This window comes from Trematomus bernacchii, unplaced genomic scaffold (assembly GCF_902827165.1).
Source record: "Trematomus bernacchii unplaced genomic scaffold, fTreBer1.1, whole genome shotgun sequence".
NCBI lineage: Eukaryota > Metazoa > Chordata > Actinopteri > Perciformes > Nototheniidae > Trematomus > Trematomus bernacchii.
Genome location: NW_022988159.1, coordinates 1,341,845 through 1,362,174, shown reverse-complemented (window position 1 = coordinate 1,362,174; position 20,330 = coordinate 1,341,845). Strand labels below are relative to the sequence as shown.

General features: G+C 44.2%; 1 protein-coding gene across 1 annotated transcript in view; it reads left to right on the top strand.

The window, feature by feature from the left end:
- Positions 1–20,330, top strand: part of LOC117475923 (protein NLRC3-like) — a 46,137-nt gene that overhangs the window by 2,815 nt on the left and 22,992 nt on the right. Inside the window, 12 exon segments of the mRNA XM_034122266.1 lie at positions 1–136; positions 645–2,372; positions 2,869–3,042; positions 3,472–3,642; positions 10,421–10,591; positions 11,345–11,510; positions 13,378–13,429; positions 16,367–16,407; positions 16,827–16,873; positions 17,274–17,491; positions 18,368–18,558; positions 18,560–18,628. The exon segment at positions 1–136 is cut by the window's left edge and continues 64 nt beyond it. Of these exon segments, the coding sequence (XP_033978157.1) occupies positions 120–136; positions 645–2,372; positions 2,869–3,042; positions 3,472–3,642; positions 10,421–10,591; positions 11,345–11,510; positions 13,378–13,429; positions 16,367–16,407; positions 16,827–16,873; positions 17,274–17,491; positions 18,368–18,558; positions 18,560–18,628 (3,045 nt within the window). The 5' untranslated portion in view covers positions 1–119.

Here is a 20,330-nt window from a genome sequence, read left to right as displayed (position 1 = left end):
GTCCTGAAGGATCCAGTCTCTACCAGCTGTGGACACTGGTTCTGCAGAGAGTGCATCGCCTCATACTGGGAGCAGCTTCCTCCATCAGGAGACTCCTGCTGTCCTCAGTGTGGAGAAAGATGGAGCATTTTACAAAGTAAGAGGCCGAACACGTGCAGCCTCTTTACCGCTGTCTAGGTGCTGGGTGTCTACTCTTCTATAGAAACACTGTATCATCTGATCCCTTCTTCAAGGCTTTGGTTTTAAAGTGTGTACACAAATATTTCACGTGGGACAGCAGTGTTTGCCTAAAAAACACTTTTTGTTTTACTCAGACATTACTACCTTAGCCCAGCACTTATATAACATTTACGTATGATAGTATAAATATCTGGCAACTAGTATTTGTGGTTCCTTCTGGAGTCTTCATGTCCAGGATTTGTTGTGTTGTAAAGTATAGACATTAAAATGTTTTATACAAATCATGACATTTAAAACCCTGACTGTTCAGATTCTCAAAAGCATTTTCCTGATTCTCTCATGTTTCCTTCTCTTTCAGCACATAGTGGTCTGCAGGAGGTTTTAGATGAACATAGGCTCAGTCTGAGGAGGAGATGTGAACGTGTGACTGAAGGAACTGATCAAAGTGAAACCCTCCTCAACAGGATCTTCACTGAGCTCTACATCACACAAGGCCAGAGTGAAGAGGTTAATACCCAACATGAGGTGAGGCAGCTGGAGACAGCTTCCAAGAAAGAGACCCTCCATGACACTCCAATCAAGTGCCAGGACATCTTCAAAGCCTTACCTGACCAACAGACTCTCATCAGAGCGGTCCTGACCAACGGAGTCGCTGGAGTTGGAAAAACCTTCTCAGTGCAGAAGTTCACTCTGGACTGGGCCGAGGGTTTGGAAAACCAAGATGTCAGTCTGGTGATCCCACTCTCCTTCAGGGAGCTGAACCTGATCAAAGGTGAGCAGTACAGTCTTCTCAGGCTGCTCCATGTTTTTCATCCAACCTTACAGAAGGTCACAGCAGAGCAGCTGGCTGTCTGTAAAGTGCTGCTCATCTTTGACGGCCTGGATGAAAGCAGACTTTCTCTGGACTTCAGAAACAATGAGGTTGTGTCTGATGTCTCTCAGAAGTCCTCAGTCAACGTGCTGCTGACAAACCTCATCAGGGGGAAGCTGCTTCCCTCGGCTCTCATCTGGATAACTTCCCGACCTGCAGCGGCCAATCAGATCCCTCCTGAGTGTGTGGACAGGGTAACAGAAGTACGAGGCTTCACTGACGCCCAGAAGGAGGAGTACTTCAGGAGGAGATGGAGTGATGAAGACCTGTCCAGCAGAATCATCTCTCACATCAAGAGCTCCAGGAGCCTCTACATCATGTGTCTGATCCCAGTCTTCTGCTGGATCACTGCTGCAGTTCTGGACCACATGTTGACTACAGACCAGAGAGGAGAGCTGCCCCAGACCCTCACTGACATGTACGCACACTTCCTGCTGGTCCAGACCAAGAGGAAGAAGCAGAAGTATGAAGCGGGACATGAGACGAGTCCACAGCAGCTGACGAAGGCGGACAGGGAGGTTCTTCTGAAGCTGGGGAGGCTGGCGTTTGAACATCTGGAGAAAGGAGACATCATGTTCTACAAAGAAGACCTGCAGCGCTGTGGTCTTGGTGTCACCGAGGCCTTGGTGCACTCAGGAGTTTGCACAGAGATCTTCAAAAGAGAGAGTTTGATCTTTGAGAAAACAGTCTACTGCTTTGTTCATCTGAGCATTCAGGAGTTTCTGGCTGCAGTCTACTTGTTCCACTGTTACACCAGCAGAGACACAGAGGTACTGCAGGACTTCCTGCAGGGAGACGGGGACGAAGACAACAGTGATAGCAGTGATGATAACAGTGATAGCAGTGATCAGGGTTACCCATCCCTGGATGTCTTCCTGAAGGGAGCCATGGAGAAATCCCTCAGAAGTGAAAATGGCCACCTGGACCTGTTTGTCCGCTTTCTCCACGGCCTCTCTCTGGAGTCCAACCAGAGACTGTTAGGAGGCCTGCTGGGTCGCACAGACAACCGTCCAGAAATCATCCAGAGAGCCATCAACAACCTGAAGGAGATGAGAAGTTCTTCCTCTCCTGACAGGAGCATCAACATCTTCCACTGTCTGACAGAGATGAAGGACCACTCAGTATATCAGGAGATCACAGAGTTCCTGAAGTCAGGGAACAGATCAGAGAAGGGACTCTCTGAGATCCACTGCTCTGCTCTGGCCTACATGCTGCAGATGTCAGAGGAGGTTCTGGATGAGTTGGACCTGGGGAAGTACAACACATCAAAGGAGGGACGACGAAGACTGATTCCAGCTGTGAGGAACTGCAGGAAGGCCAAGTAAGTCCAGATGTGATTAGCTTTATAAATGGATGTGGATCAGAAGTTTATTTCTTCAAATAAACACTATAAAATGTTTCATGTTAAATACTATTATCCAGTTATTCTATTTATATATTGTGACATTTTAACATTTTTTTCTTTTCTTCACATGATTTTGAGTGATGGAGGCGACATGTCAAACAAATGAAGGACTTTAGAGGTTTTATCAGAGCAGCATGTGATCACAACATACAGCAGTATTTACAGTTATCGTTGAAAGCAGTTATTAATATATCATTGCAGTTTCTTAAACATGAAATCAGATCTGTTTTTACCACAATGCTTAAGAGTTTAAAATAATGTCTGACAGGCTGACAATGAATATAGAAAACTCTATTATTAAATTAAATGTTCATAATATGTTAAAAGTTGTTCCACTTCAAATTCAGTAAGTTAATTAAATGTTTCCTCTGTTTTTATACTAACACAAGTTGTGATATATGTGTCATTATAGACTTTCTGACTGTGGACTCTCAGAGACTGAATGTGAAGTCGTGGCCTCAGCTCTGAAGTCTGACCCCTCTCACCTGAGAGATCTGGACCTGAGTAAGAACTATCTGAAGGATTCAGAAGTGGAGATGCTGAGTTCTGGACTAAAGAGTCCAAACTGCAGACTGGAGGCTCTCAGGTCAGTTCACTGACTGCAGTTCATACAGATCTGTTTGTATTTATGATTTTCAGAATTTGCCTGAAGATATTTTAATGCTTTTATTTTTTTCTGTATTTCCAAATGGAAATGGAATCCAAACTTTAAGAATAACAAAGATCAGAGAAGGTGAATGTGTGACGGAGAGTGTTTGAGCTTCCACATACTCACTCTGTGCTCCATGAGTCAGTGGAGATGCTGTCAGTACTGATGAGCTGTGAGGGAGATGAAGGAGTTGTTAAACATCTGATGAGAGAAACTGCTGCAGAGAGTTCCAGATGATCAGGGATTTGTTTCTACATCATTGCTGACGTTAAAACATTGTTCAGCTCTGATCAGATTATTAAAACATTGAGTTATTTCAAACAGGAACATTGTTTTCTAAAGTTACATCATGTTTTCTTTATTCAGACTGAGGGGCTGCAGTTTGTCAGAGATCAGCTGGGCTGCTCTGATCTCAGCTCTGAAGTCCAACATCCATCTGAGAGATCTGGACCTGAGTTTCAACGCTCTGCAGGATTCAGATGTGAAGCTGCTGAGAGATCTTCTGGAGAGCCCAGACTGCAGACTGGAGACTCTCGGGTCAGTTCACTGACTCTCTGTTACTGCTGGAGATCTCATGTGTTTCATTAACAGTTGAACCTAATGCTTGAACAATCATACATGTGTATAAGTCGTTGTGAGGGTTTTCCTGCTAACCCAGTTAAAAAGGACAGAAGGAGAGGAAGGCTTGCTTAAAAGAAAGCGTTATTGACTGGCCACAGCTTGCAAACAATACATCAATACTTTAGGAAACAGACAGAACACTGCTGCCAGTGACAGGCTTTCTCGGGGCAAGTCATTCTGCCCCCAGGATCCAGACCAAGAGACAAGAACCAGGGTTGCATTCGAATAGTCCATTTAGCTTAGGAACCTTCCTAACGGAGTGAAATGACCCGGAAGTCCCTCAGTGGCAGCCATGATAAGTGCCGTTCGAATTCTCTAAATTAAAAGGAAAGGAGGTTTCAAACTTCCTTTATAACCTCCTTTAGCCTAGGAACCACTGGACCTCCCTAACCGAAAGGAGAGGAGAAAATGCTGCCCCACAATGCCTTGCGGCCGCAGCATTTGCCGTCACACAACAGTCGGCCGTTCACGGAAACAACCGATTATGAACGAGAAATGATATCATGAAAGTTACGGTGCTTATTAAGCATTTTAAGACGTATGTGGTAAGTTGCCAAAGTGCTTTGTTTTGAACGTTCATCCGTATTATAATCAAAAAGAGAAATATGAACGTTAGTTTTTACTGAAATGATCAAATAAAGTCAACATTTCAGTCTTTACTGAGCTGTGTGGGGTTTGTTCAACTTTTAAAAGATGTTTGAATGGTGATATACACAGTGATAGATGTTAAGGACTAACGTTTATAATAAATACATTTGTATTGATTTTAAGATCTTTTCATACAATCATATGTATTGGGATCATTTGTATTAATGTGGACCGGAGGGAGAGGGTGACGAGCATAAGTTTCACTTTCCTTTTTTATTTCAATTCCAACTTTGGTCATGAAGAATATGTTTCTCTGTTGTCCCCGTTCATAAAGCATAAAACAACAGCACCAGAGCACGGTGCAGAGTCTCTAGATGAGTTTACAGTAGTCCCTCGTTCTTATTAAACATCCATGTTGTAGTCCGCTGTATAGAAAACTGTAGTTTCCATAGTTTCCCCACAGCAGCAGGCGCACATTTATGACCTCTGCTGGCGCATCATAAACACGTCGGATAGTGAAAGTGCAGTCGGATTCTCTAAAGTGCTGCAGTCTCTTCTCCTAAATCCTTTTGAATTCTCCTATCCACTATCCCTTAACCCCATGATGTTTCACTCCGAGGTCAAGGAATAGACGATAGGGTTAGAACTTAGGAGCTGTTTTTTTGGAGTATTCGAACGCAACCCAGGTCACTGACATGCTTTACTGTTCACCTCGTTACCTGATCCTTGTCCAGCTGTCTGGAGCCACCCCCATCCCTCCAGCAGCCGGCGCTCTAACCACACCCTACTGCCACAGTCCTTTTGTTCATATTCTTATTTTTCTTGTACTACAGATGAAGCGTCTTATTTTGGACAGTTTAAAATGCGAGGGTCGTGATCGGTTCGTGCACGTTCCGTGATGGCCGGCCGGCCCCCAGTCTGACTTGATACCGCCCCCGTGATAAATAAATGTAATTATTGTGAAGCCAGCTGCAATGGATCATTGATCCACCAGGGGGTGCAGTGGGGTTCCACACTGGAGTCATGTGTGGAGTCTTGTACAGTATGTCTGGTACTAATGTATAGCGGATCTTTGTTAAGATCCATATGTCACGGATAGGATCATAGTCTGTGCTAAATAAGACATGTAATCATTTACAAAACATCACCATGTTGTTATTTAACAAAATAATGTTGTTTAGTCGAAAAAAACGAACAGCAGCCGGCTCTCGATTTTTAATCCTAATTTAATCGTTTATGTTCGCCGAATTGACATGAAATCACTGACAAATATGAATATACTGTATTCAACTTCATTAAAATGTTATTAACGTGCCTAAACTCAGTAATTCACTAAAAATTACTGATCCCTCCGCGTCGCATCGCGGAGGGATCTTGATCCCTGGGTGTTATTTTTCCCCATAATGACCAAGTCGCTGCAAATTATCCCGCTTATTACATGGCCACATTCTCAACAAAGTAACGACATGACTCCCAATATTAATTAAAATGCTTTTATGGATTTAGAAAATATTTTTATTGATTTAAAAAATAGTTGTATGTATTGATTTAAATTTACATGCATCCGCTAAGAAAAATAGTCCGTTGTTACCGTTTTTTAAACAGTCAGAATGAAACGGCAGCTCTCAGCTGTTTACACTCCTAATGGCCCATCACAGCTCTCTCCTCCCCTGATCTTTCTTTTCCAACAGTTAAGTTAACTGTAGGTTACTCTGAGTGACAAGCTTACAGTTAGTGAAGTAACACTTTTTTTTTGTGAGTCACGACCTCGCTGTTTCATTCTAACATAACGCTCCAAATATGACTGTTTCCACTCGGACTTCAATACAGCAACACCATTGTTTGGTTTCCATGGTAGCGTGTCTCTTTAGTAGCGTGCACTCCTTTCCTGTAAATTACAGGTCCAGCCAGGCAAAACAGTAATATGAAATATGAACGTTAGTTTTTAACTGAAATGATCAAATAAAGTCAAAATGTCACAGTGTTTACAAACATTGACCATACCGTTCACCAGCCCCCACCCCACTATGTTGAGTATAGCCTACTCTTTGTTTAAAACGAATTGGCCATCGGAATGTGTGTGTCCCAACCCCCCCCCCTGTGATATCTCTTCTCCAGCAGTCTGTAGTTTGTGTTCGCAGATCATCACCCTTAGCTATTTCAATTACCTCTCAAACAACCTAAACTAGTTATAAATGTTTATTTTAAATAAAGTATGTTTCTTCACATGTTAGGTCTATATTGAAGGTTCATTGAAAGTAAAGCTTACTTTGGTTCTTGTGCTCTAGTTCTTCAAGGAATCTTACTGAGAACGTTATGTTTCCTCTGACTGCTTATGCCAAAAGCAACGACAAATTATCTGTTTTAAATACCTTTTTAGACCGTAAACTTTAGAATGAAATGTAATACCGGTTAGTTTTTTGTGTTCATACTGACAGAAGAAGAAATAAATTAAGTATGAATGAGAATAAGACTTATGTAATGTATTGACATTTGATCAGTATAAATGTATTACTAACTTTATCCACTGTGGTACCGAAGCTTGGATCACCGCCAAAGACATGGCCGAGGGCAGCTGGCAGCTTTCAATATTTTTCATGTGCGATTCTAACGCTTTCAGAAAGTGAAACATACAGCATCATTTGAGAAAAATAAATCAAAATAAGCATTATAAATGAACCCTGACTACTTGTGTTTAGGACTCACTGTATTTTGGTACTCTCTAGGTCTGTGGGCCAAATCCGGCCCCCGACTTCATTTGATTTGGCCCGCAAGAGCTTCAAAACATATAATATGTTTATTATACGGTTTCATGCCACTTTACAGAAGCACAATGTCCATAAACTACATGTACCACAATGCATCTTGTGACATGCGCACTGAAGAGACTTGCAATTATTTGAAATGATTTGCTCTAAACTTCTGCTCTCAGACATAGTTAATTATGAAGTTATTACCTTATCCGATAATAATCCAATGCAGAGGCAATAATGTTATATAAAACATTATTTATATATATAGTCTTAAAGTTACAACCGGCCCTTTGAGTGCAACCTTAATGCTGATGTGGCCCGCGATGAAATTGAGTTTGACACCCCCTGCTCTAGGTAATGGAAATGTGAACATGGAGGTGTAAAGATGCGGTTGCAGGTCAACACAAGACAACACATTAACTATTTAAATGGTCATAAGACATACACTGAGCACTTCCTTGGCATCAAGGTAATCACTAGAGAGAATACATTTGTGGAATAATAATCTTTTCTAATACTGTGGACATGAAATATGTTGCGAACACAACAGTGGGGAGCCTTTGTTGCAGTCGCCTCAAAAGACAGAAAAGAGGGAGCCATGCGCCAGTCTTTGAAGCTGTCAATCTCTTCTGTCAAAGACCATTGCAAGACTATTTATGTTTGGATTCTCACTTGAGGAATCTTAACCTGAGCCCCAATAAATTGTCTATAAATAGATTCCCAACTTCTCAGTTGTATTAAAAATGAATAAGGCCATCTTCACGAAAAGTTCAAAAGCAGCCCCTTGCCACTCTTGCCAGAAGTGAATCACAGTGATCTGCTATTTTAAAGTAAATTCAACACATATCGACCCTAAATATAGCATATATTAAGAACGAGAAAGTGTTAACATCGTTTTTTGTAAACATATGACCAATGTGCGAGGGTGATGACATCAGAGCATCGTCCTATGGGCTTAGCCCCGGACAGGTACAACAGGTATTCACTCATGCCCCTTTCACACCAACGCAAGCTCCGTGCTAGAGCTTTTCTGGTTCAGAACCGGTTCTTCGGTTTAGCGCCGGCTCTTTTCACACCGCTCAGAGCCCGACTGGTGCTGCCGCTGCTGCGTCATGACGTCACAGTTTACGTCGCTGAGTTTCTCCCCAACGCCGGAGCTCACCTCACAACAACAACGGGCCGGGGACTGCGTTGCTTTTAATCATACGAAGCCAGATTAAATTAAATAACGACTTCTCCAACCTTATACTTTTCTCCAGAGTGCCGTGGTTCATTGTTTATTAATGTGTTTCAGCGGCATTTACCGACCGCTGCAGTGCTGGCCGGCTGCTCTTCAACGGGAGTGTATTCTCCCGTTAGCTCCGGGTTAGCTCACACGGCTCTAAAGTATTCACTGTCTGACTGTCACACAAGCAGCTGTTACATATCCCCAGTTCCCCTTAAGTGAATGTGTGTCAGTCTGAATTGACGCTGTTTGGTGTCAGTCTGAATTGACGCCGTTTGGCATCACAACGCTGTTATGAAAGTTTCTCTGGTATAACATGGGTGATGTTAGCATAGCAACCGAAGCTAAACTGACTACTTGCTAAGCAGTTTTCTACAGGCACTTTTTACCGACGTATTTTTCATTATGATTCTACTTGTGATAGTCAGACATGACAACCTGTGCAGCCCATGTATTGATTCCATCCGATAGCTGCTATAATAACAAACAAAACGTCTGCCTGCTCTCCACAATGATCAATAACAGCGAACGGATGGTCAAAGTAAGGTACAAATAAACAGAATCACACGAAGCCTGGTTAGTGTTGCCTGACTTTATAAAGTGTGTTTTTTTTAACAAGTGTGTGGTTGCGTTCTAGTCACTTTGCTCAGCACTACTGCTTGTTACAACTTTTATTTGCCGTACTCGCCTTAAGTGTTAGCTCAGGTTAATCTCGCCCCCCTCCGACGTAAGCGTGACGTATGCGGTTCTTGCTTCTAGACGGACAACTTTTTGGTGCTCGAAACGAACCGGATTCCGGAGCTTAGAGGCTGCTCCGCTGCGGTGTGAACAGGAAAACCCGGTGCTTTTCAAGCACCAGCACCGAACCGGTCCTGAAACACCGTTGGTGTGAAAGGGGTATCAGAGGGGGGTAGTTATCCATTTACATGTCAAAAAGCAACATACAGTAGGCGGGTGGGGGATGGTGAACGTTTACATTTCTCTACAGAATACATTTAATTTAAGGGGAGCAGTTACTGAGAAGTATATAATGAGAACTGCTACCAATGGTGGCCTGTTTAGTTTATTAAGAAATACATATTTGTAGCTTTTTTTTTATCTGCAGTAGGAAATGCAGAGAGTAGCGACAGGGCTGGTCCAACCTGATCTGTAAAGTGATCTAACTAAGTGCTATTCAACGGACCCATATTATTCATATTCCGAGTCATAAAGACTTTATTTAAAATAAACATTTATAACTAGTTTAGGTTGTTTGAGAGGTACAGCTACCATTCTTTAATTAGATGTTTGATAAGTGCAGATCACATAGTAAAACACGTACACAGATACATTATTTTGTATTTTTATTAAATTCGACAATGTCAATTTCACTTTCCACTATGTCCACCGTTGTTTTTCACAACCAATGGCAGAACGTTATTGAGGCCTGTAATTAGTCAACTACAGGTCTCTTGGGTCAGTCTTTTTCTTCCAAAAAGCTTGTGACAAGATGTTATTGCTCTTGGGGCATTAAAAACAAGATTTTAACTTTAGTTTTTTATATAATATCTGCATTTTCTATTGTGAAAAACTAAGTCTTAGTTATTTAATATATAGCGCCATCTCCTGGTTAAACCCTGAAATTGGAGAATAGTGGGAGAGCCTAACATTCCTGGATACTGGTCTTTGGCAGGTCTTAGGCAGGTAACTGGCTGGCAGTAGGCAGGAAGCTGTATGCTGGCGTCCAAAATAAGAGGCTCCATCTGTACATTTAGTCTGCAGTCATAAAAGTTGACTGTTTCTTCAAATATATTTGTTAGATATCCACTGTTAGTTGTTAAAGTAAATGTATGTTGTCTTTAGTAAATGCTCACATCTGAATAAAGAAGTTCATCTGAACTAATATTAGTTTTACATTGATCTCTGAAGCATACATGTTTTTCTTGCTTCCCATTGATTTCAATGTTTTCACAGATAATAAACAGTAGGCTGATATTATGATGATCCACAATAACAGAATGACAGTCACTGTAATTCAGGGAAAAGCTCATTGATTAGGAGACAGGAATGTTGAGCTACACTTAATAAACCTGAACATCTGATTGGATTATAAACACATTTTCATCCTCATCATGTGTTCTTTATTCAGACTGAGGGGCTGCAGGTTGTCAAAGATCAGCTGTTCTGCTCTGATATCAGCTCTGAAGTCCAACATCCATCTGAGAGATCTGGACCTGGGTCTCAACGATCTGCAGGATTCAGGAGTGGAGCTGCTGAGAGATCTTCTGGAGAGTTCAGACTGCAGACTGGAGACTCTCAGGTCAGTTCTCCATCTGTAACGTGTGTGCTGAGATGTGTTGACTCTGACCTGCAGACATCAGGCTGATATCACACTGATCCTCACTGAGCATCTTAATGCTAGAGTTGCATAATGCAATGTTGATCTTTACATTTAAATATAACAACAAAAAACCTTCACTGCAGAATTCCCTCTGAACCTTTAAACAGCTGAAATTCATCTTGTATTCTCCATCATGATTTTAACAAATGATATCAAATACATTAATTAAATCATTCTATTAAAACTATCCAACACTAACAAGTATGTTCAGTTGTTGCTGTTTCCAACATGTTCCTGAAGCTACGTGATGCTCATACTGACTGAATAGTTTACTCTGAAGATGCTGTGATTTGATGACTCCACTGTTCCTAAAATACATATTCTGGATGTTTTTCTTCACATTTAAAATTCATCCTGAATTGTGATCTTTGTAAATGTTGTGATCTTGAGTTGAATCAGTTTCTGTGGTTTGTATTTGTCTGGCTGCACATCATGAGTTAGTGTAGATGGAGCAGAGCTTCAGATGTGAAGTCTCCTCGTTTTATTGAAGTAGAAGCACGTTGTCTTTAATATTAATGAGAGCTCTTTTCCTCTTTCTGTATCTTACAGTTTTTAACCTGTTTGGAGTTTCCACTTTCTGACCTTCTTCAGCTCTGAGCAGATTATTAAACCTTGAGTTATTTCAAACAGGAACATTGTTTTCTAAAGTTACATCATGTTTTCTTTATTCAGACTGAGGTACTGCAGCTTGTCAGAGATCAGCTGTTCTGCTCTGGCCTCAGCTCTGAAGTCCAACATCCATCTGAGAGATCTGGACCTGAGTAACAACGCTCTGCAGGATTCAGGAGTGGAGCTGCTGAGAGATCTTCTGGAGAGTCCAGACTGCAGACTGGAGACTCTCAGGTCAGTAAGGGGTCTCTGCTGGTTCAGCAGTATTGTATTAAACACAGGGAGGTGTTTCTCTCTCTGGGGAATCACAACAGATCAGTGATGTTACCCACTGAATGCAGGCTCTTTCATTCTTCCATAAACTATAAACTATAAGCTGAAAATGCAAAGCCACATTTAGTTAGTTCAGCATTTCTCAAAGTGTGGGGCGCAGAGATGTGATAGGTGGGTCGCGGACGCGATGAACGGGAGATTTTTTATTTTTTTAAAATACATTTTTTGGACCTCAGGCCGGAATCGAACCTGGGTCCTCGCGGGCGGTAGTGGACTGTTACAGCCGGAGACTCGCAACGGCGGTGGACTTTCACAGCGCCGCTGCGCCGGCGGATGCGGTACCGGCGGATGCGGTACCGGCGCAGCGGCGCTGTGAAAGTCCACGGCCCACCTATGCCAGAGGTGGGCAGCCGAAGGCAGCAGCCCACCAACGGCAGCGGCCCACCGGGAAAAGTCCCGAGTCTCCCGATGGCCAATCCGAGCCTGCTCCCACACACACAACTGAAACCAAAATCATTTACAGACATATGTAAAAATCTCTCATACACACATGTGAAACGCTCTCACACACACACACACACAACAGCGTTGCAGTCGGGAAGAAAAGCTATGTGGAGCGGCATCTCTTCATCAGGAGTTTAACCGTGACACTTTTCGAAATCCCGTTTGTGTCCCCCCACTTTACAAATAGGCCTATGTTTATTATTATTTTTTAACGCAAGCAGTCATCGCCACGGAGGAGCACACAGCCTCTGTGAGCGAGCGAGACAGAGAGAGAGAGAGAGAGCTAGAGAGAGCACACCTTTATCTATTTAATATAGCCTAGTTGTACAAAATAAAGTAAGAAATCATTCCAATGTGTACTATAGGACAGTAAAAAAAAAAACGGTTTAAAAGGGGACTGATTAGTAAAATATGCATAAGTGAAAAGAAAGAATGCTAACTAGGTAACATAAGATAAGAATAAACTAGTTTAAATGATTTGTTATTGGTTGTGATCATATTCTAAAGATGTTTGGATTATTGAAAAGTATACAGCTCCCTTTCATAGAGTGTTGAGAGCTGTATCCATCAATTCATGTTGTGCTCAAAGTGCACCAGATTGATGCATTTAACTTCAACATTTAAAAAAACATCTTCCCGGGGGTGCATGCCCCCGGGCCCCCCTAGAGGAGGTGAGGACCCCCCTAGAGGAGGAGAGGCCCACCCCCAAATAAAGCAGCTTAAAATAATTAAATTGCATACATGTTATTTTAGTAAACACTGAAAACGGGTCCCACAGACCCAAACAGCACACAAAGGTTAAAGGTCAGCATATAATGATGTTAAAATGTGCTAAATATATACAATGCAAAAAAAAGAGGAGTAAAAGTAGCTCACGACTTTTATTTTTTGAAAGTAGCTCTCATCCAAACAAAGGTTGGAGACCCCTGTTATAGAACGATACATTTGACAATTCTAAGCTTGGCCTACCATTTTATTGGAGCGATGAAGAACAGGTGGGGCTTGAAAAGGCCCACCTGTTCAAAGTGGGGAATGACAGAAAAAGTTTGAGAACCACTGAGTTAGTTTCTAACAGAAATATAGGATTTTACAGAAGAGTGGAAAAGGTTTTCTCTTTTGTTTCCTGTCATGTTTTTAGTTTCTAGCCTAATGAGCAGTTACTTCCTGTGATGCAGCTGAGAGCTGTGGCAGTCAGTCGTAGTGTTTGCAGAGAAGATATGATGGGATGTAAAGCATGAGTACAGTCGGGACTCTGAAGCTGACTAACTCGAAGAACAAACACTTATTTTAAACTTTATCCTAAATTGTTGGATTGTGTTCATCCCTGCAGCATCGATGGTGAGACGTTCACAGCCAAGATCCAGAAGACCTGTGAGTACTGAAACGGGGGGTTACGTATTGTAACCCTAGTTATATAAACACAGGCGGAGCCCTCTACTGGACTCTATGGGTACTACCTTATCCCGCGTGCATTCTCCCACTGAGACTTCTATAGACGTAGCCGGCCCAGGGCGGGCCTACCTGAATGCGCGCGCATCACACCGTATAAAAGGAGGCCTCGCCTCCTGACTGCCATCCTATACCTCTCTTCAGCGAGCGGAACAGGACAGACAGTGCCCTGAGTAGAGGGCTCCGCCTGTGTTTATATAACTAAGGTTACAATACGTAACCCCCCGTTATATCTCTCACAGGCTCCGCCCTCTACTGGACTCTATGGGTACAGTGGGTGGAGCCCTGATGTATACGCGCACTGTCGTCCAACACCAATCCACCCTACTGCCCCTGACCGGCTTTTCTGGTCAGCAGCTGCTGCCCCACCCTCTCCTTTAACCCGGTTGTGACCGAGGAGAAATCTGGGCTGCGGCTGACAGAGCACACCCTGCTGCGCTTACCTCGCAGAAAGTGTGCTCAAAAAACAGTGCCGGGGGACCCCCCCCCACCGCCCCTAGACGGATGGGGAGAGCCCCCTCGGCGCCGTATGGGCTTACTACGCACCTGCCTTCCTGAATCCCTAAGGATTCAGCGCTGGCGCTCTGCCAGCACCCATGCCTCACGCTCAAGCACTGACCCCATGCAGAGTGTGAGAGGACTAAAAATGTGGGGGGGCAGCCCCTCCGCCCGTAACGGGCCAGCGCGCCCCTTGCCTATCCCGGGACCCTCAGAGGGCCCAGGAAAGGCGAAGGCGCATCACGTCCGGGGAGGGGGTCAGATGCCAACTGACCCACAACCCCCCCCTCCCCTACAAATCCTGTGTTGCCCCAGCAAGCACAGACGAGGAGAAAGAGCCAGACATGTCCAAGAGATAAAACCTTATAAAGGGGCCTGGCGTCGACCAAGACGCCGCTGTGCATATATCCTCCACACTCACACCGTTGAATAAGGCTGTTGATACAGCTACAGCCCGTGTGGAGTGCGCACAAATCCCCGTGGGGCAGGCTCTCCCTGCCTGTCCGTAGGCATGTGCAATGCACTCGCAGAGCCAGCCTGCCAGGCGTTTCTTGGACAGAGCTTTCCCGATCACCCCGCCCCCGAAGCACACGAACAGCTGTTCGGTGCGTCTAAGGGCAGCCGTGAGCTCCACATAACATGCTAGCGCACGCACCGGGCAGAGGAGGTGCAGTTTAGCCTCCCTGGCCCCCCATGGGGGGGAGACTAAAACCCCCTAACTGAATAGCCCTCGACCTGAACGCACTCCTTAGGTCTTTAGGCACAAAGGAGGGGTTCGGTCTAAGTGTCGCGCCGCTCCGGCCACCCCGAACTAGTAAACAACTCGGGTGCACCGACAGAGCAGTTAACTCGGACACTCTTTTGGCTGACATTAAGGCAAGAAGCAAAGCTGTTTTCCACGACAATGCTTTCAGAGGGGAGAGCTCCAGAGGCTCAATGGTGGGTGACATGGGGGCTCCGAGGAGATCTTCTCGGTCCTTCTTAGATAGGGCCGTGAGCCCTGGCCACACGTGACGAGACGCCTCTGTGGCCAGGGAAATCACCGCCCTGCTGCGGTGGCTGTGGCCACGCCATAAATCAGATTACTCATCTGACTAACAGCGTGGTCCGAATAATTGCTCTCGTCCTGAGACGGGAGGGCGGGGACGTCTGCCTGAGGGTGATCGGGAAGACGCCAACACGCCAAGATTATCGGCCGCAGCCGCCATCTGCGTACCGAGCTTGAACAACTTATCCAGATATTCCAGGTGTCTCGGTCCCGGGGCAGCGGGGCAGAGGACGTTTACCCTCCGCCCAACCAGCCGCGGAAGCAGATGAGCCGCCAGGCTCTCATCGAGGGGGGGGGGCACACCTGGACATGTCGTGTCCGAGCGATCCACCACCTTAATGATACCCGCCATGGCGGCTACCGGGGCCTTCGTTTTTAATGGCTGGTGCCATGTCGCCTCCACACACCGCCATACCTCTGGCAGCTGGGGCGAAACGAAGGTCGGCTGCGCAGGATGCACCGGGCCATAAACCCCTGATCTCAGGCGGTTTACAGGCCTCAGTGGCAGCGGTGGGGGCAGCGGTAAACCTACGCGCTCCGCCGCCAGAGTCATCACCGCCGGGAAATCCATCCGCACAGAGCTGAGAGTTGGACCTCCGGATAGCGAGGCGTCCTCGTCGTCGATCATCGGAACCGGGACCGTCTGGCCCCACGGCAGGGAGAACCGGAACGATGTCCCCTCGCTTCCCGAATCGCCCATGTCCACGACGTCGAGATCCAGCTCCTCCGACTCCTCCTGCGGGGCAATCTTCTCCAGGAAGTGCTGCCCACGATGCTCCCTCGTGCGCCGCGGGATCGCCTGGCAGGCCGAGCACGCCGGCGTCGAGCCCATACCGTTCATAATGTGGTCGGGCCCCAAACACGTGAGGCAGAGGGGGTGCGGATCGGCTCCCGAAATCAGGTTCGGACAATTCGGGCAGGTCCTATGGTCCAGTACTGGCTCCATACTCTCTCTCTATCACTTTCACTTCAATACGTCTTACGTCTTCTGTGGAATCACTTCCGCTTAGCTGAAGAGAAAAAGGATGGCAGTCAGGAGGCGAGGCCTCCTTTTATACGGTGTGATGCGCGCGCATTCAGGTAGGCCCGCCCTGGGCCGGCTACGTCTATAGAAGTCTCAGTGGGTGAATGCACGCGGGATAAGGTAGTACCTATAGAGTCCAGTAGAGGGCGGAGCCTGTGAGAGATATAACCATATCCTCCATTCATCAAAATATTGTACATTAAATCTGATCTTAAAAGATAGTTATAGTACAAGAATTATTATTATTGTTTTATTATTATTTTTCTCTGTCACCACCTCTCTCCATCAGGTGACTCCGATGTGGAACAGGAAGTGAAGACAGACAGCAAGGTGAGAGAGGAGCAGTTGTACAGAGTGAAGTATATTTATTTCACCACTGAATGAAATATAATTATTAGGGCTGTCAAGTTAAATGCACTAACGCTCGCAATTTATCTAGAAACCTAAACAATATCCCGCCCCAATGTGCTGTGATTGGCTGTTACTGTGATTGGCTGGTAATACTGTGCTGTGATTGGCTGGTACTACTGTGCTGTGATTGGCTGGTAATACTGTGCTGTGATTGGCTGGTACTGCTGTTACATGTTAACCCGTTAATAACCCGTTTGAAATTGACAATGAACTCAGATGATCCAGACTCATTTGCATTTTTCAAATTGGTCTGAATATGTTGTGGAATTGTGGTTTGGTTTCATGAAGCTAGAATTTAACTTGATTTCTATTAAAATAACTAACTTTGTTTGTTCCAGGCTCCTGAATCCTTCTCACCTGAACACACAACTGAGTCTTCATACAGGTAATCCTATAACATGACCAAACATTATTTTAAACACATGAAAAATATATATTCATTTAATTGTGTTTGATTTCATGTCTTTCACCTTGAGGTATTGCATCCAATCTCTTTCCAACAGACGTTAATAAAATAATGCCTCTGTGTGTAGGAAGGATTGTTTTCTTGTTCCAGTCTAGATCCTCGCTGGACTAGACATTTTGTTAATTTAATTTAATGTGTTTACACACACATTCTGATGCATGTGGACACATCTTCAGTGATGTTCCTGTAATCATCAGGTGTTTCAGATCTTTCAACAAACCCTCCTCCAGGTCAGACTCCAGCTGGATGAACACCTGTCAGTCAGAACACAGGCCAGTGAAGGCTTGTTGTAGTAACCTTGTCCCCTGTGTGTCTACAGGTTCAGGTGTCCTGGTCCAGGTGAGTTCCAGTGTGATTCGACTGGCCTGGTGTTCGTCATGGCTCAGGAGGCGGAGCTTCTGTACAGGACGGTCCCTTGGGATGAGAGCTTCCTCCAATCAGCTGGCAAGCAGGCAGCAGGGCCGCTGTTCAACGTGAAGAGTTCTGATGAAGCTGCCGTCTGCCAGCTCCACCTGCCACACAGTGAGACAGAGGATGGTAAAGACATCTAGTGTTAACAAATACACTTATATAATGATTAGCACGTTATACTATTCACTAGCGTTCAAGAGTTATAAAGCAGCTTTATTAAACTAGTTTAACAAATATAGCAACAGTATAATTCAGGCACCAAATCTGTTTCAAAAGAAGAAGAATTAAATTATTAAAACATCCATTTACCGTAGTCGATGTGTTGCATGACATCATTATTGAAGCATACGATGCAATGCAGCTCTAAATACTGAGTTAGTTTTTCTTTGAGCCCTCTGCAGTCTCCTCACTGTAATATTAAAGAGATTTAAACTGTGATTGGTCAGTCCACAGCATGCTCAGCTGCTAACAGTGCTAACTCAACGCAAACTCTCTGTTACTGTTGTGATGCTAAGCTAGCAGTTTGATTCATTCTTACTTTGTTATTCATCTGTTGCTCTTTCTGCTCTTTACATTGTCAGTCTAGCTGAACCATGTACAAAACAAAACAACAGACAACAACATTTATAAGTTAGACTTTCTACGCCCTAAAAGCTTTAGAAAACTCTTCACACATCTAGAGAATCACTCAGACATGAGACCGGACACAGTCAAGCTGTTCTGGCAGCAGATTACAAACATTTCAGCAGTCTTGTGGATAAAAAAGAATGAATAAAGTTGATGCATAACAGCAAATGCTCACATCCAGAAAGATCACAGGGGACAGATCAATGATTAAACATTAGAATAAAAGGTGAAGGATATAAACTGATACATCCTAGTGAGGCTCCAAAGTGAATGACATTAGATGAACATTAGCTCTGAACTAAAGTGGTGTGACATTGAATATGATGAAGCTGTTTCAGCAGCAACGCAACAGATGACCAGCTCTTTGCTCCACAGCGCTGCTCCTGGACGGCCTGTTCTCTGTCGTCCACATCACTGATGAAGGCCTGAGCATCTTGGAGCCGCTGGAGGTCACACGCACTCACGTGGTGGTGAAGGTGCCTCACCTCTCTCTCTTTGGCCTGGTCTGGGATGTCATTAAAAGGTGTCTGCTTCTGCGGGTAAAGGGCAAAATTCTGGTGTTCCTTCGACCCCCAGGTCAGAGAGGAGCAAACACTGGATGTACATCTGCTCCAGAAAAACGTCCCTAAGAAGGAGGTAAGGCCATGTGCTCACCATCAGACTAAACACTGGTTTTAAACCATAGCTGTTTCCACACACACTGCTCCTCTTCTCAAACCTTCTCGTGCTGGGAGAAGAATAAGATCTATCTGAACTGTAAATCTTCAGATCGCTCTTTGTGGTTTTGTATGATTCTCTCTCACCATGTCTTTCTGTCTGCGGAAACTGATGGCATTAATGTTAAACACATCACACAGAGCTGAAAGACCTGCTGAGATGAATCACTGCCAAGACAACGTGATCTCATCCCTACCAGCCACATTTTACAGCTTGGGCAGCAGCCTTTTGTGTTGTGTAACTGACACAGACGCTTTGTGTTCTGGTTAACGTTGGAATAGCTTCTTCAATAGCTTATCTCAAAGAATTACAATAATCTAATTTTAATATTCCTTTCCAAAGGCAATATATACTTATATTTATGTTGTGATTGATTGTATATCTCATCACTTTGTGGAGCAGGTCTGTCAACGTTTGTTGTTGTTTAATGTGATCTTTAAATAAAGTTGCCTTGACTATCTGAGCATAACTAAAGTTACTCTGTTACTGAAGGTTGCTGATCAACACAAACGTACTGAGAACATCACAATCTCCACCGGCTGTGAGCTGGAACTGTTTAAAGATTACAGTGTGTACTGTGAACCTGAGGGCTTCTACATTCAGCCTGAGGTGAGTCACTGATACCCCTCTAAAGAAACACAATGATCATTAACACACATTTATCTGCATGTGGATCCACAATCAGGAAAGAAACAGATACACTTTTAACTTCTGCTTCTGGTTTTCAGAGTAAAACATTTGAATCAAATTTTGGACCAGATTACGATCCGACATTTCAAGTTTCCCTGAAGACGAGCACAGAGAGAGTGGATTTGAGGGTCAAGGACCAAGGTGGAAACGTAGTCTGGAGTTATCTCGTGTCACTGGAAGGTAAAGACTCCACCTGAGCTCAGACCCAGTGATCGACTGATAACTCTAAAGCTCCATCTCATAGCCTTCTCTATTAACCTGTTAAGCCCGAGAGACCCCGGTACCGGGGCACTCCCGCAACATCTTGCAGGAAACAGTGTCTGAGGGCATGTTCATTTAATAAACTATGAATGTTTTATATCCATGTAACGGGAAGAAACTCATCTAACTGATCATTTTTATTTATTTTTCAAAATAAAACCCACAATGCTAACGCTGAGCCTCTGAATTAGCAACGAGCGAAAAATGCTAACAGATTACTGCACCGAAATTCACTCACAAAACCATATTATTTATCTTTTCTGCACATCCATGAGATCGTTTCACCTCGTGAGGTGACACAGAATCGAAGGGTACCCTCATTATCACTCAATTATACGAAATCGCGACTTTATAAACAAAAACAGACATCAAAACATGTGGCGCTAGGTAGCTAAAAATGCTAACATTGTTTACCTTGTGTCGTAGTCTGGTCACAAGTGGTCTTCAATGGCATTAAAACAATAAAAACGCTGCTGAAGTTAATCCATAGGTTAATCCAATGTGTCTGTGTCCCTTTGAAATGATTTCTGATAATCCATGAGCAATAAAACTGCTTTTCCGTTTCCAGATGTCAGAGCTAGAGTGTAGGTTCGCTCTGATGCAAAACTACATGCCCCCACTTTTTGTTGTACCATGTTAGTGAGAGGGGAGATTCCCCTTTGATTCTATT